Source organism: Euprymna scolopes, chromosome 35 (genome assembly GCF_053919585.1).
Source record: "Euprymna scolopes isolate OS-2025 chromosome 35, ASM5391958v1, whole genome shotgun sequence".
NCBI classification, from domain to species: Eukaryota; Metazoa; Mollusca; class Cephalopoda; order Sepiida; family Sepiolidae; genus Euprymna; species Euprymna scolopes.
The window spans coordinates 60,673,678-60,686,400 of NC_136516.1; the positions used below are offsets into that span (position 1 = coordinate 60,673,678).

General features: G+C 32.9%; 1 protein-coding gene across 1 annotated transcript in view; it reads left to right on the forward strand.

The window, feature by feature from the left end:
- LOC145259875 (solute carrier family 49 member 4-like) overlaps window positions 1–12,723 on the forward strand; it is a 50,177-nt gene that overhangs the window by 8,083 nt on the left and 29,371 nt on the right. Inside the window, exon 2 of the mRNA XM_080117754.1 lies at window positions 7,050–7,387. Coding sequence (XP_079973880.1) covers window positions 7,063–7,387 — 325 coding nt within the window. The 5' untranslated portion in view covers window positions 7,050–7,062. The remainder of the gene's footprint in view (window positions 1–7,049; window positions 7,388–12,723) is intronic.

A 12,723-nucleotide genomic window follows, 5' to 3' on the forward strand; every position in this document is an offset into this window, starting at 1 on the left:
GTTGTCCTCGACAGTTGTACATCTAAACAATGATATCAATGCGGGAGTACCTCAGGGGTCTATCTTTGGACCTTTATTATTCTTGATATTCATAAATGACCTCCCTGATAAAATTGTTCGGAGATGGGTATATTTGCTGATGACACCACTTTCTATAACAGACATGAGGGGAAAACAAATGAACACATATCTAAGGAAATGGTAGAAACACTAGAGGAAGACCTCAAATCTGTAGTGGAATGGGGACAAAAATGGATGGTCACATTCAATGCTGCCAAGACTAAGCTTGTTTCCTTCAATAACTACAAGAAACCTTCTCAATGAACTGGAATAGATACATTGAGAGCATTGCCAAGGCTGCTGCAAAGAAGGTGGGCTCTCTCTATCATGCTAGAAAACTACTTATGCCTGAAAGTATCCTGTACCTCTATAAGGCCACCATTTGCCCATGTATGGAGTACTATTGTCACATTTGGGCTGGTGCATCTGCTGCTTGTCTCTCACTCCTGGACAGTGTTCAAAAGAGATTTGCCAACCTGATAGGTCCTGAACTGTCATTTAGGCTTCAGCCTCTGTCCTATCGACGAAATGTTACATCCCTCTGACGAACTACAAGCACTTGTACCTCCTCGACGTGACTACCCCTGACAAACCCGACAAGCAACTAAGTCCCACCCCTTTACAGTAAAGATCCCTAGGTGTAAGAAAGCCTTTTTCTTCAATAGTTTCTTCCCCAGAACTGCAAGACTCTAGAACTCCCTTCCGGGATTCTGCTTTCTCAACTGTACTGATATGCAGAAGTTCAAGTGTAATGTGAACAAACATCTTGCTTACTCATCTCCCTTCATAATACCCCTACAACTTATGTCCCCGATAGTAGCCTCCTACTTCAAAGTGGCACTGTTCCTTGTTTGGGGTGAAAATTGATTTAAAAAAAAAAAAAAAAAAAAAAAAAATCTGTAATCCTGTACTTGTCTTTCCTACATTCAAAAAGGAGTAATGCCTGGGAGTATGATCTCTTGAGATCAACAGAATTAAGTACTGCAGAAAATAGACTCACACACTAGACCTTTATCCAACTTATTGCACTCTAAGGCTCTATTTATTTCACATATCTGCTCGCTTAGTTCTCGTACACCCTTTTCGCCGATCTGTTGTTAGCGATATGTTTTGAATGAATTCAATTATTTATGAAATTGCATTTTTACCTAAATGCAAGTTGGGAATAATTTTCCCTTTAACCAATTTGGTACCCTCACATGAGGAGCGGTGTATATATTATTTTAAAAATATAATTATCCACTGACACGTGTTTCGGCGTCTACGACTCATCAGAGTGGCTGAATCTAGCGAGATTTGAAATCGGGACCCCACGGTAAACCCCTTACCGCTGATCCATCTCGCACGACTGTCTGTATATATCGCGATTTACTTAGATGTTATTTGTTTTGGTTTTAGTGATATGTTTTGAATGAATTCAATTATATACGAAAGTACATTTTTACCTAAATGCGAGTTGGGAATAATTTTCCCTTGAACCAATTTGGTACCCCCACTTGGGCCGGTGTATATGTTATTTTTAAAATAAAGTCATGCGAGATGGGTCAGCGGTAATGGGTCATTACCGTGGGGTCCCAATTTCGAATCTCACTAGATTCAGCCACTCTGATGAGTCGTAGATGATGAAACATGTGTCAGTGGATAATTATATTTTAAAAATAATATATATGTGTGTGTGTGTTTAACCTGTTGTTTAAACACATTTTAATGACTGTATAGTAGCACCCAGAATCTGTTTTTTGAAATGGTAAAATCTTGTGATTTGTTCAGATATTCACAGGTGTCTTATAGTTCCCATGGGAATTGATATTCAGAAAGTTCTACAATAACTTGTAATTTAGAAGATGTGTCCTCAATTTTAGCATTAGTAGTTTTCCTTAATATTTTAATTTTTACTGTATAAAGTGTCATCAACCGACAAGTCAGTATCTAATTTGATTACTACTCTACTCAATTGATTGAATATGTATTTTACATTTTTTCCCATACTCTTCGTCATGAAACCTGAATAAATAGGTTTGATTTTTGTTATTTTCCATCAATTGAGATCACATGGATATTAGACTCAAAGTCCTACTCTTTTAGAAAGAAGACATTCTGTGAGTTCATACAAAACAATGGGTTTGCTTACTATCATATTCAAAACACACCTTTACAAACAAATATGTATGTATGACATTTCATCTATAGTTTAAATGACATTTAAATATTGACTTATTTAAAGTGTATGGCTTATTTGTCTGAATAAGGATAGTAAATTTATGTGTGTTGACTCACATATTCTCCCTTGAATTTGCATAACAATTTTATTTTTAGTATCTGTTTCAGTTTTTATCCTTTTATTGATTTCCATTTTTTTTTTATTAGTATTTTTTTTTCTATCAAGAAGCCATTCATTTTCTTGATTATATATTATTCTATGCTTCATTGAATTCTGTCACGATTTCAATAAGGAAGTGATTAATTCTGTTAATATTTTTTTATTAAAAGGAGTTAATTGTTTATTTTATTTTCAGCAATTTACTCTTTAAACACAGACTCTAAAAGATTTATGAAGAATAAAATTTTGAATTTTTGTTTAGTTCTAATTCTTTAAGTAGCCTTTTTGGTATGCATTTTTGGGGGGAGAAAACGGAAATTGACGTATTTATACATCTATAAAAGTGAGAATGTGTGTGTATAAGGACACTTCTCAACCTACATATTCAACAAATTTTTAATCTACAGACTTGAAGTTTGGTAAGGGTATTCAGTCATGTGGAAAACTTTTTAATCTTCATCTGGAAAAAAGGGCTGCTAAGGTGTTAAAATTGAAGAATTGATACTAGGGGGGGGGGGTCATCGGATTTTTATCTGTTTGTCATGGGGTTTGAAAACACTTTTTAAAAATCTTGGCAACTGGTCTAATGATTAACATGCTTAAATTCACTGTCTGTTAAATGTATGTATGTTCACATGTCTGCCTAAAATTTTTGACAGAGGTGACAGATTTTCACGAGATCGGTATCGTCCAGATGACAAATATCAAAAAAAATTGGCTAAAAACATTCCTTTACCTTCCACTGAGCACTTTTCTACAAGAAGGGGTCGCTTTTTTTTTTTTTTTTTTTTTTTTTTTTTGCTGATATTTTCGAAAGTCATCCCCTCTTTTCTGTTAACTAGCCTTAATTTAAACCTTCGTCACTTCCAGTTTGGCGATGAATACAACAGCAAATACGTCACGTTTTTTTTGTTCAACACACACCTGGGCACCTAGGCTAATAATATATAAAAAAATAAATTAACTTTGAGCTTTTTTGATACATTTGTTTTTCATGTTTTTGTAATGGTACAATTTAATTTAAAAGGACATTAAAAGTGGTAAGATTGTTTTAAATATTTTGTAAAATTTAATTAATAAAGCAATGTTAAAACTGAAAATTGTTAGTGCAATTTGCAGTGAAAAATACATTTGTTTTGAGTTTCTTGTTTTGAGTTGACACATTTATTTTTAAAATTTTAAGAAAAAATATATTGCACAAGTGCAGGAGTTTCACTTTATATTGTCCTGCTTTTTATTTGGAGGGATTGTACCTTAATAAAAAAACAAGTATATATTCATGTATATATACATATATCTTTCAATAAAAATAGAATCTATTGTGTATGCAAATGAGACATTTATAAGACAACTTGTAAAAGAAATGTTCCATACACTTTTTCAACTTTCATGTGTTGCCTTTCTAAATATCTGCCATTTTAGCTGTTCAAAAGTCTTGGCAGAGTAATTTAATCATGAAACTTTTGACTAATTTGTCAATTGTATATATTGTTAGAAATTTAAACTACAAAATCGTGCATAAACCATTAAAATATTTGTATTCATTATTTTATATCTCTATTTACTTGCCTCATTGTGAGATTAGTTTAATGTAGAGGACATGCAGCCCCCCCCCCCAAGAGGTAATCTTAATGGAACAAAAATAAAAATTGCCTCATTCAAAAAGGATTCCTCCTTCTCTGATTTAAGACAGAATAGCTTCTACACTTTGCTTTCAGCACAGAGAATGAGAAGTCAAGTTGTCTTTGAATAAAACATTTGATAAAATCAATAGATTATTTCCTAGTTAACAGTTGTCCCAGTGTTTTGTGAATATTGTTCTAAACAATTAATCTATATATATAAAAGGCAAAATGCACGCAAGAGTTTTTGTATGCCCAAGAAAGGCTTTTTTGCCAAGGTTCCTGGGGGGGGGGGAGTTACTATCGCTTAGAAGTGTTTATATACCCCCTAGATGATATCTAGGATTTGCGAACGTGTGTTGTGGCTAGATTTATTTATGGCGACTTTTACACGATTTTTGCTATTTCGGCCCATCTCGTGTTGATTCAGCTTTATATAAAAGCGAAACTGATGTGAAACTAAGGTGTGGTTCCCGGCCTACAAGCCAAGAGCGTCCAAAAAGCAAATGGACGTTTGGTCAATGTCGGTTTTACCGTCATATCAGACAATTGCTTTCATTCAGACACTCCCCTAATAAAGAGGAAACAAAACCAGACAAAGTTGGGTAAAAAAACAAACCCAAAAGAACTATACCGCAGTTAAAATTAACTGTGGAATTTAATTTCCTTTGACCTAATTAAATTCACCGAGCACCTGCCATTTATAAACGCTAAATTGAAATTGTTTTCAGTTACTCTCCTTTCGCGGGCGAATGGTAACTTATCAAGTTTTTCGCCTCAATGTTCCGGGTTTGATCCTACCTACCTACCAAAACTTTTTTTTATTTTACTTTTTCTTCTTTTTACATTAAGTTTGCTGGGGTTTTTTTTTTGTTTGTTTATCCGATTTTTTTTAAATGAAGTTTAACATAGGGTTTGAATTTAGCCCCATCTCACACACATACGTACAAAAAAATTTTTTCAATGTTTTTGTTCGTTTTTTAATATTTGTTTTCAAGCCTACCTTCCTACCAAAATTTTTTTTCCTTTTTTTATCAACACACACACCTACAAACACCCAGGTAGCGCCGGGACCCCCGCTAGTATTTTAATAAAATCATGGTTTATCTGTTTTATTTTTATTTTTCATTGTTTTATTCGAAAACTATTTAAAAACAATACTTAACAACATTAACTGATACATTTTTTCATGTAATATTTGAGCCTTTTTTGTTTTTCATCATTATATTTAGTTTAATATTTGTGTTACATGTTGGCATGCATTTCGAAACTAACTTATCTTTGGCCAGGTTTTTATTCATCCCTCTTTCTATTCTTATTGCTTTTTCGCATCATTTTCCTTATCCTTCCTCTGTGAATTGAACTTGCTATCTCAACTGACTGTTGCACATTTAGTAACCCTCAAATTGTCATTGTTTCTTTCAGCATGACCCTCCATTGAAATCTGCTGTTTCTCTATACTGCCCAAATTTCATCTTTCTCTGAGGTCATAAGATCTAAGTCTGTCTTTAACGTTCGTGTTACATATTCATAATATAATTCTCATATCTCTCCATGCAACTCCTGTCCTCAACCTTTATTGAGCAGGTTTCATTTCCATACATCATCACACTGGTAGGTAGGATCATTGTCCTTAAGTTTTGTTCCTAGTATGACCCCTTTCTCCTCTGTAGCCTCCAGCATTTGCCAGAGTTCTTGCAATCAGCTGGAAACATTACAAATGTTATGATGTAGTATCTGAGAAATTGGTGGGGTCCTTAACGTCGTTTCCCTCTATCTGATAGAAGTCAGTGAGAGGTTTCAAAATCCTTCTCTGATGTAGGACAAGTTCATGCTGACAGACAGGGGGTCAATCTTACAACTGTTTTTCTCTAATTGAAAGGGAAGTTTTTCTTTTCTGGAGAAAGAGACCTGCATTTGCTGGTGGTATGTGCTGATTTTCTTCTCCCAACCATTTTTCCTCTATTTGAAAAAAGAAGTGGAGGAGATTGAGAACTTCACAAGTTCAACTGGTAAGGATGAGTGAGTGAGAAGTTCAGGATTACCCCCCCCCCCTCTGTAGTGGAGAGTGGAGAAGCTATTTTTTCCACCAAAAGAACTGAGAGAGGACAAATTTTGTTTAGGCTTATGGGGAAAGTCAAGGTTACATTTCCCCCTCCCCCTCTTTCCATGGAGAATAAAAAGGGAGTCGGTTATCTAGGTAGATTACTAACAAAAAAATGAAGTATCACTGTATTTTTCACCCCATAGTGGGTAGGACAAGGACCCAGTAACTTAGGATCAGGAAACAAATGTTTAACTAATAAGCCAATAAACCATAAAAAACGTTTTTAGTCATTTTTAAACTATTGAAAAAAAAAAACCCTGATTTAATCTATTATTATCTTTTAATGAGAATGGGTAGTATAGTATCACTCATGTTGTCATAAGACATTCCTCCCAGGAATTACCTTCTATTTTCAGGGATTGGTGATAATCCTTGCAGATTAAGATTGAAAAGAAAATTAATGTACTAGCTGTTCTGTTGTCATGAAGCCATCCTACCAGGCATTTGATAAAAAAAAAAAAAAAACCCTTTGATTTGTCATTAAAGTCAGTCTTGTGGGGGATGTTATTTTAATAACAGGTTACAGGTCAGAAATTCTCTGGCTGAAACTGAGGATTAGATATTTTAAAGATCATAGGGATGTGGGAGAATTGGGTGTTTAAGTTTGACTTGTGGTAGAGTCTAAAGGTTTATGTCTTTAGATTTTTGGCTTATATTAGTGATGTGTCAGTACATTTGTTTTATATTTTTTTTTTATATCTACAGCCAATGACCGGATTGGTTTTATTCTGTTAGTCTTTTGACTAGTTGATAGTTGATTTATGAAACTCTGGTACCATATAAGGAAATAAAAATTGTATATAGCATTTAAATAAAATATATATCATTATCTTGTCCTACAATTGAGCACTTTGGTTTATTTATTCTACTGATACACAATATTCTATCTATCTATATATATATATATATATATATATATATATACTCTTTTTCTTTGCAGTAAACTAGGCGTAATGGATGAAAATGATATCACTATCCCATTCCTTCATAACGAAATCTCTAACTCTGCCAGTAGCAACTCTGATGTGCCCTATGATCGCTCATCCCCTGAGCCAACGAAAAGGATCTATATCTACAAAAGCCGGTGGTACATTCTTGTCACATTCAGTTTGTTGTCAATTGCCCAGGCTGCTATCTGGAACACGTGGGGTCCACTCGCTCAGTCTGGATATGATATATTTGGCTGGCAGAATAAAGATATTGCATTATTAACCAATTGGGGACCAATTAGTTATGTTCTTGCTGATATTCCTTTCTCCTGGATGATGGATGTCAAAGGTAAGTCCTGAAACCATAACTTTCTTCTTTTCACAATAGTAATTCTTAGATTAAAAATTTTTTAATTATTTTTTGTGTATTCAATGCATAGCTATTTTAAAAGATACTAGTGTTTTGTATTGACAAATTTCATCTTATATAAATGAATAATTATCTATGTGCTGGAACACTGTTGGGACCTGACAGGTACTACCATTTCTTGTCATCATGACTATGATAGACAGTTGAGTAGGTGATAGTATTAAAAAGTAGGTAGGCTGAAGAAGAAACAAATGTTAATATAAGGTTAAAAGGGGCTGGGAATGATGGATTTTGGGCTGGTAGGTTGTTGGTGATACCCAAGATCATTCAGTGTTAGCGGAAATGCACAAATGATTTAATAGTTACTGCCACAACTTATGCAAAGGTGAAGTTCTATCTGAACAGTTATAGTTATTTATGTATTACCATTAGGGAATGTTTGGAGACAGCAATCCTTCTCCCTCTTTAATTTTCTTTTGATAAACTGGCAACTTGTTTTAAGTAATTAAATACATTCTTTTACAATTGTACTTTATCATTAAGTAGACTTCAGTTATTATAATTACCTATCTTTCTTGGATCTTTTTGTTTTTGATCTTAAAAGAAAATTATTGTATTCAAATTAAAACAAAAGTTGAACTTTCACTCATCAAAATAGTGATTTTTTTTTTGGTACATTACAAAATCAACAAAAATAATTAATTGCAATAGATTTTTATAAAAGACTAGCAAATAAAACCTGCTTTTGTGTTTAGTCCATAACACCATATAATCATTTTAATTCTTATTTTTTTACATTTTATAATATTGAGTGGGAGAGGATATAATTAAAATAACGTTAATTGAAACAAATTTGGGTAATTTTACTTTGATTCACATAAGGCACACCAACACTTTCCTGAAATTACTGAGTACTACTAAGCACTCCTGCTTATTAGCATTGCATTCAACTAATCATGTACAATGTATATTTGTTTTGGCATTAAATAAATTCAAAAGGGTCAATTTTTCTAAAAAATATCTGTACAATATTTTCTCTCAAGTCTCAGACAATCCACCATCAGACAAGCTATGACCTACCTGCTTTCATTTGTTATTTCAAGAGTTTTCTTTCAAATTTTTTTTACCAAGGCTTTAAAGTTGAGTGTACCATAGTAAAAAAAGAAAATAAGAATTGATATCTAGCAGGCTTGTGGAGTTGTGTTGGAGGGAGTCAGTCAGATTTCTAAGAGTACTAGGAGTTGGAATCAACATTTGTTTATCCGACTCCCTAAGTCCAATAATTTTTTTTTTTTTTTTTTTTTTAGATGGTTTTCCTGTTTGGTTTTACCAGTTGCACAATTTAGTAGTTTTTGTATTGTCTTGCTTTCATTTTTTGAGATGTATCATATTTTGTACTCTACTTCATCCACATATTTCGGTCCATCGGATCACTGCAAATCCTGTCTGGACAGCTGTTTTTGTTTTGGTTGTGATGTTACACAGGATCAATGAAAATTCTGTCTTTGAGTGAGATCACATAACATAGCATAAAAATTGAATTGTAATCTGAAAGTAATCCAGTTCCTGAATCAAATGGAATTTGGCAATTTGATTAGTCCAAGATCGATCCGGAATTACAATCTTATCTGAAAAAAAAAAAAACATGCCTAAATCAATAAGAAGCAACCCATACTACTATAGCCCTTTATAGCTTTTTCATGTTTTTCCTTTGATCCTCTTTCCGTAAAGGCAATATTATCTTTAAAAAATTTTCTTCTCTGTATAATGTGTTTACTCCCCTCTTCTGATGAGAAGTGTTTGGGTTCGAAATGCCATGGCCTAAAAAGGTTTCCCTATCCCTAAATATAGTATTCCCTTTTGAACTGATAGCACAATCAAATTTCATTGTAAATTTTTTATACCTTTTGTTATCTAAACTTATTTTCTAAATTGAGTGTATATGTGAGTATATTCATCATACAAGTGAATGTTAAATGTAAAAAAATAATATACATGAAAAGTATTTATAAAATGCTTGCTGAATAGGGTTAGGAGGCTGGTATATGAATCTGCAGAATAGACTTCCACATAGGGGCCAAGGAGTCGGGAGTCGGAGTCAGCATCCTAGGAATTCTAGGAGTTAGTCAGACTTTTACCATCCGACTCCACAACTCTGATATCTAGTCATACCAATTACACTTTCGTATTCAAAATTTTTTTTACATTAGAAATCAGTTTCTGTGAAATAAGTATGAAATATTGCATAACATTTGAATCATTTTACATTAGTCATGATTCTAAATCAATATCAGAAAAGTTTTGATTTCTACAATTTCTGGATTTGTTTTGCCAATCAATCCCATTATTGATTATGTCACTCATACTAAAATAATGTTTTACTAGCAGTTTCAAATCGAAATAAATGAAGACCCTTGTGTACTTCTGTTCCCAGCCCTGAACTCCATTTACTATTTTTATTCTTTTTAAATTTTCAGGTTAATAAAATGTTTTTTGCTATTTTGTTGAACAAAATAGCAGGGCCAGCAATATTATTGTAAAACTTAATACAAAATTAATACCACTATTGAATTCCTCATAAAAGTTATTTGATCTTGGTAGAGACCTTTGTTTTAAATTAATAATTAATAGGTGTCATGAGATCACAATTGTTGCTGTTCACTTTTTTTTTCTTTTTACAATGTAAAAAGAAATTTAAATGCAATGTTTTCAACCATTTGCAATATTGTTCATAACATTAAAATAACTCGTGCATAAGAAACATTGGCATAAACCACAATACTCAATCAATTTTAGTAATATTTACATACAGGTAAAATATTAAGAATTGTGTACAAAATGAGCTAGCAAAGAACAAACAAAGCCCCACCCTATTTAAAATATCACCAAAAAATAGAGGTTATGAGATTATAAAAGTAAATTATTTTTATATAATATACTTTATTATATGAAATCATTGTGTGCTGGATGAGTACAACCGTGACCCGCATAAATGGTAAACTAAGGCCTGTTCACTAATGTCATGCAAGCAAGATCTGTCAAACAGTCACTATTGATAATGAATAAGAACTTTCTAAAAAAAAAAAAAAAAAAAAGCATTAGAAAACTTTAAAAATTGTATTTAAAGATAGAAAGGAACACATCCTTTCTATCTTTAAATACAATTTTTAAAGTTTTCTAATGCTTTTTTTTTTTTTTTTTTTTTTTTAGAAAGGTCTTATTCATTATCAATAGTGACTTGTTTGACAGATCTTACTTGCATGACATTCAAATGAATAGTTAAGCAGCATGTTATTGTTGCATTAAAGTAAATAATCATCACACATTTTAAAGACTTGTGTATTATTTTGAATAAAACAATTTTCTTTACAGAAGTTATTGAAATAAAAAGATGCAAAGTCAAGCAATATAATTTTTTTAAGTTACAACAATATCAACCTTGTATATTTTTCTGAATTTTTGAGATTAGGTTTGATAAGTTCTATTATTTGTATTATTCAGACTTAGAGGAAACCTCTTGCTTTTAATAAGCTCCTATCAACCTGAAAGAACAGTTGGAAATGACTTATATACCATACATTATGACCATGTAATCCCTCCAGCTACTTACCTTGAAAATGCTGCTGTCAAACCTGACATAGTTATATGGAATAAGTCAGAAAGAGTGACAACCTTGGTTGAAGTGAGTGTCCCTAATGATGGAGGTTTGAACAGAGCTTAAAGAGAGAAATAAACCAAATATCAACGTCTCATGTATGACATAAAAAGAAACTGGAATCTTAGGGAGATATCAATCATACCAGTTAGTATAGGTGATACAGGGCTTATGACGAATAACCTGAAGTCCTATCTAACTAATATTCCTGGTGAACCAAATGCAAAAGAGATCCAGACAATTTTACTTAAGGGAACAGTGAGGATACTAAAGAGCTCTCAGTTGGTTTCAATAAAAAGCATGGCAATGTTGGCAGCTTGTTTGGCTGCTCCATACCCAGCTGTGGTTAAATACAATGACCCCACAACTCAATCTTCACTCTTCAATCCTGCAGTCCAATGCACTTCTGACAGCAATTGCTTCTGCCAAACAAAAAAGACACCCTCTCTCCCAAATACAGGCTTTTTATAGGACAAAACCATCCAAAGTTATTTGCATACTCTTCCCATGATCTCTAGTCTATAAATAGACGCAGTGGCCATTCTCTTCTTCTTTCTTCTTTCACTCTCTGAAGCGGGCGTTGCCAGTGGTAAAAGGTTTGCACGATTTTTTTTTTTTTTTTTTTTTTTTTTTTTTTTACTACACCAGCATTACAATCTTCAAAGAAAGAAAATGATAAAAAAGTATCTAAAATGGAAGCCTTGCGTCAAATCTGTTACTAAGGTTGCTGGAGAAAATGATTGAATCATTCTACTGTTTCAAAAAGTATGTGGCTCCTAATGCAATCCTCTACTGGTATAAGTCGGATATAGTTTAAGGTGTTGTTCTGTTGCCACATCTGCAGGCGTATTCTTTCTTGTCTCAAAAACCAATTTCACAATCTAGTGAGAAATAATTTCTTCTTTCCCTTACAGTCTCTTTGTCACAGAAGAGACATTACTAGTCCTTCTCTACTCAATCATCACTTTTATGGTATGTGCATTAATAAGTTTGGATCCCTGAAAACTTTTACAAATTTTACATCACTTTGTGGAAAACGAAAATCTCTATCTCCACTATAATATGAAAGGAACTTTGTGTGTGAGTTCGTTCAATTTTATGAAATTTCACACAAATGTACTTTACGTATCTTGCCATGTTCTTAGATAGGTTTTGTATCAGAATGTCTTCGATACGTATCAATATTCGATAAAAGAAGGAACAGGCGATTGTGACCAAAGTTAACATCTTATACAGCTTAACATCACAAATGTATTTGAGATGTTTTATTATACACAAGCAGAAAGGCCTATCATATAAAATCAGCGGTAGGGGCATGTTCATAATGAATGTTTTTGTTAAAAGCGTAATTGAACCATGATACTTGACTTTTTCATTTTAAACTTTAATTCAAGCTATTATCACTGCACCAGCAGAAAGGCCAAACGTATAAAATCAACAGCAGGTTCTTTGATATGATAGGAGCACATTTGAAATGAATGTTTCTGCTTAGAGCACAAAACCAGGATACTTGACTTTTGCATTTTAAACTTTAATTCAAGCCATTATATATATAAAAAATAATTTTATAGAATTAACAGTAGGTTCTTTACAGTACAATAAAACATTTGTTGATCATCATTCAATCCCGGGCAACGTCTGGTGTCCCTGCTAGTTAATT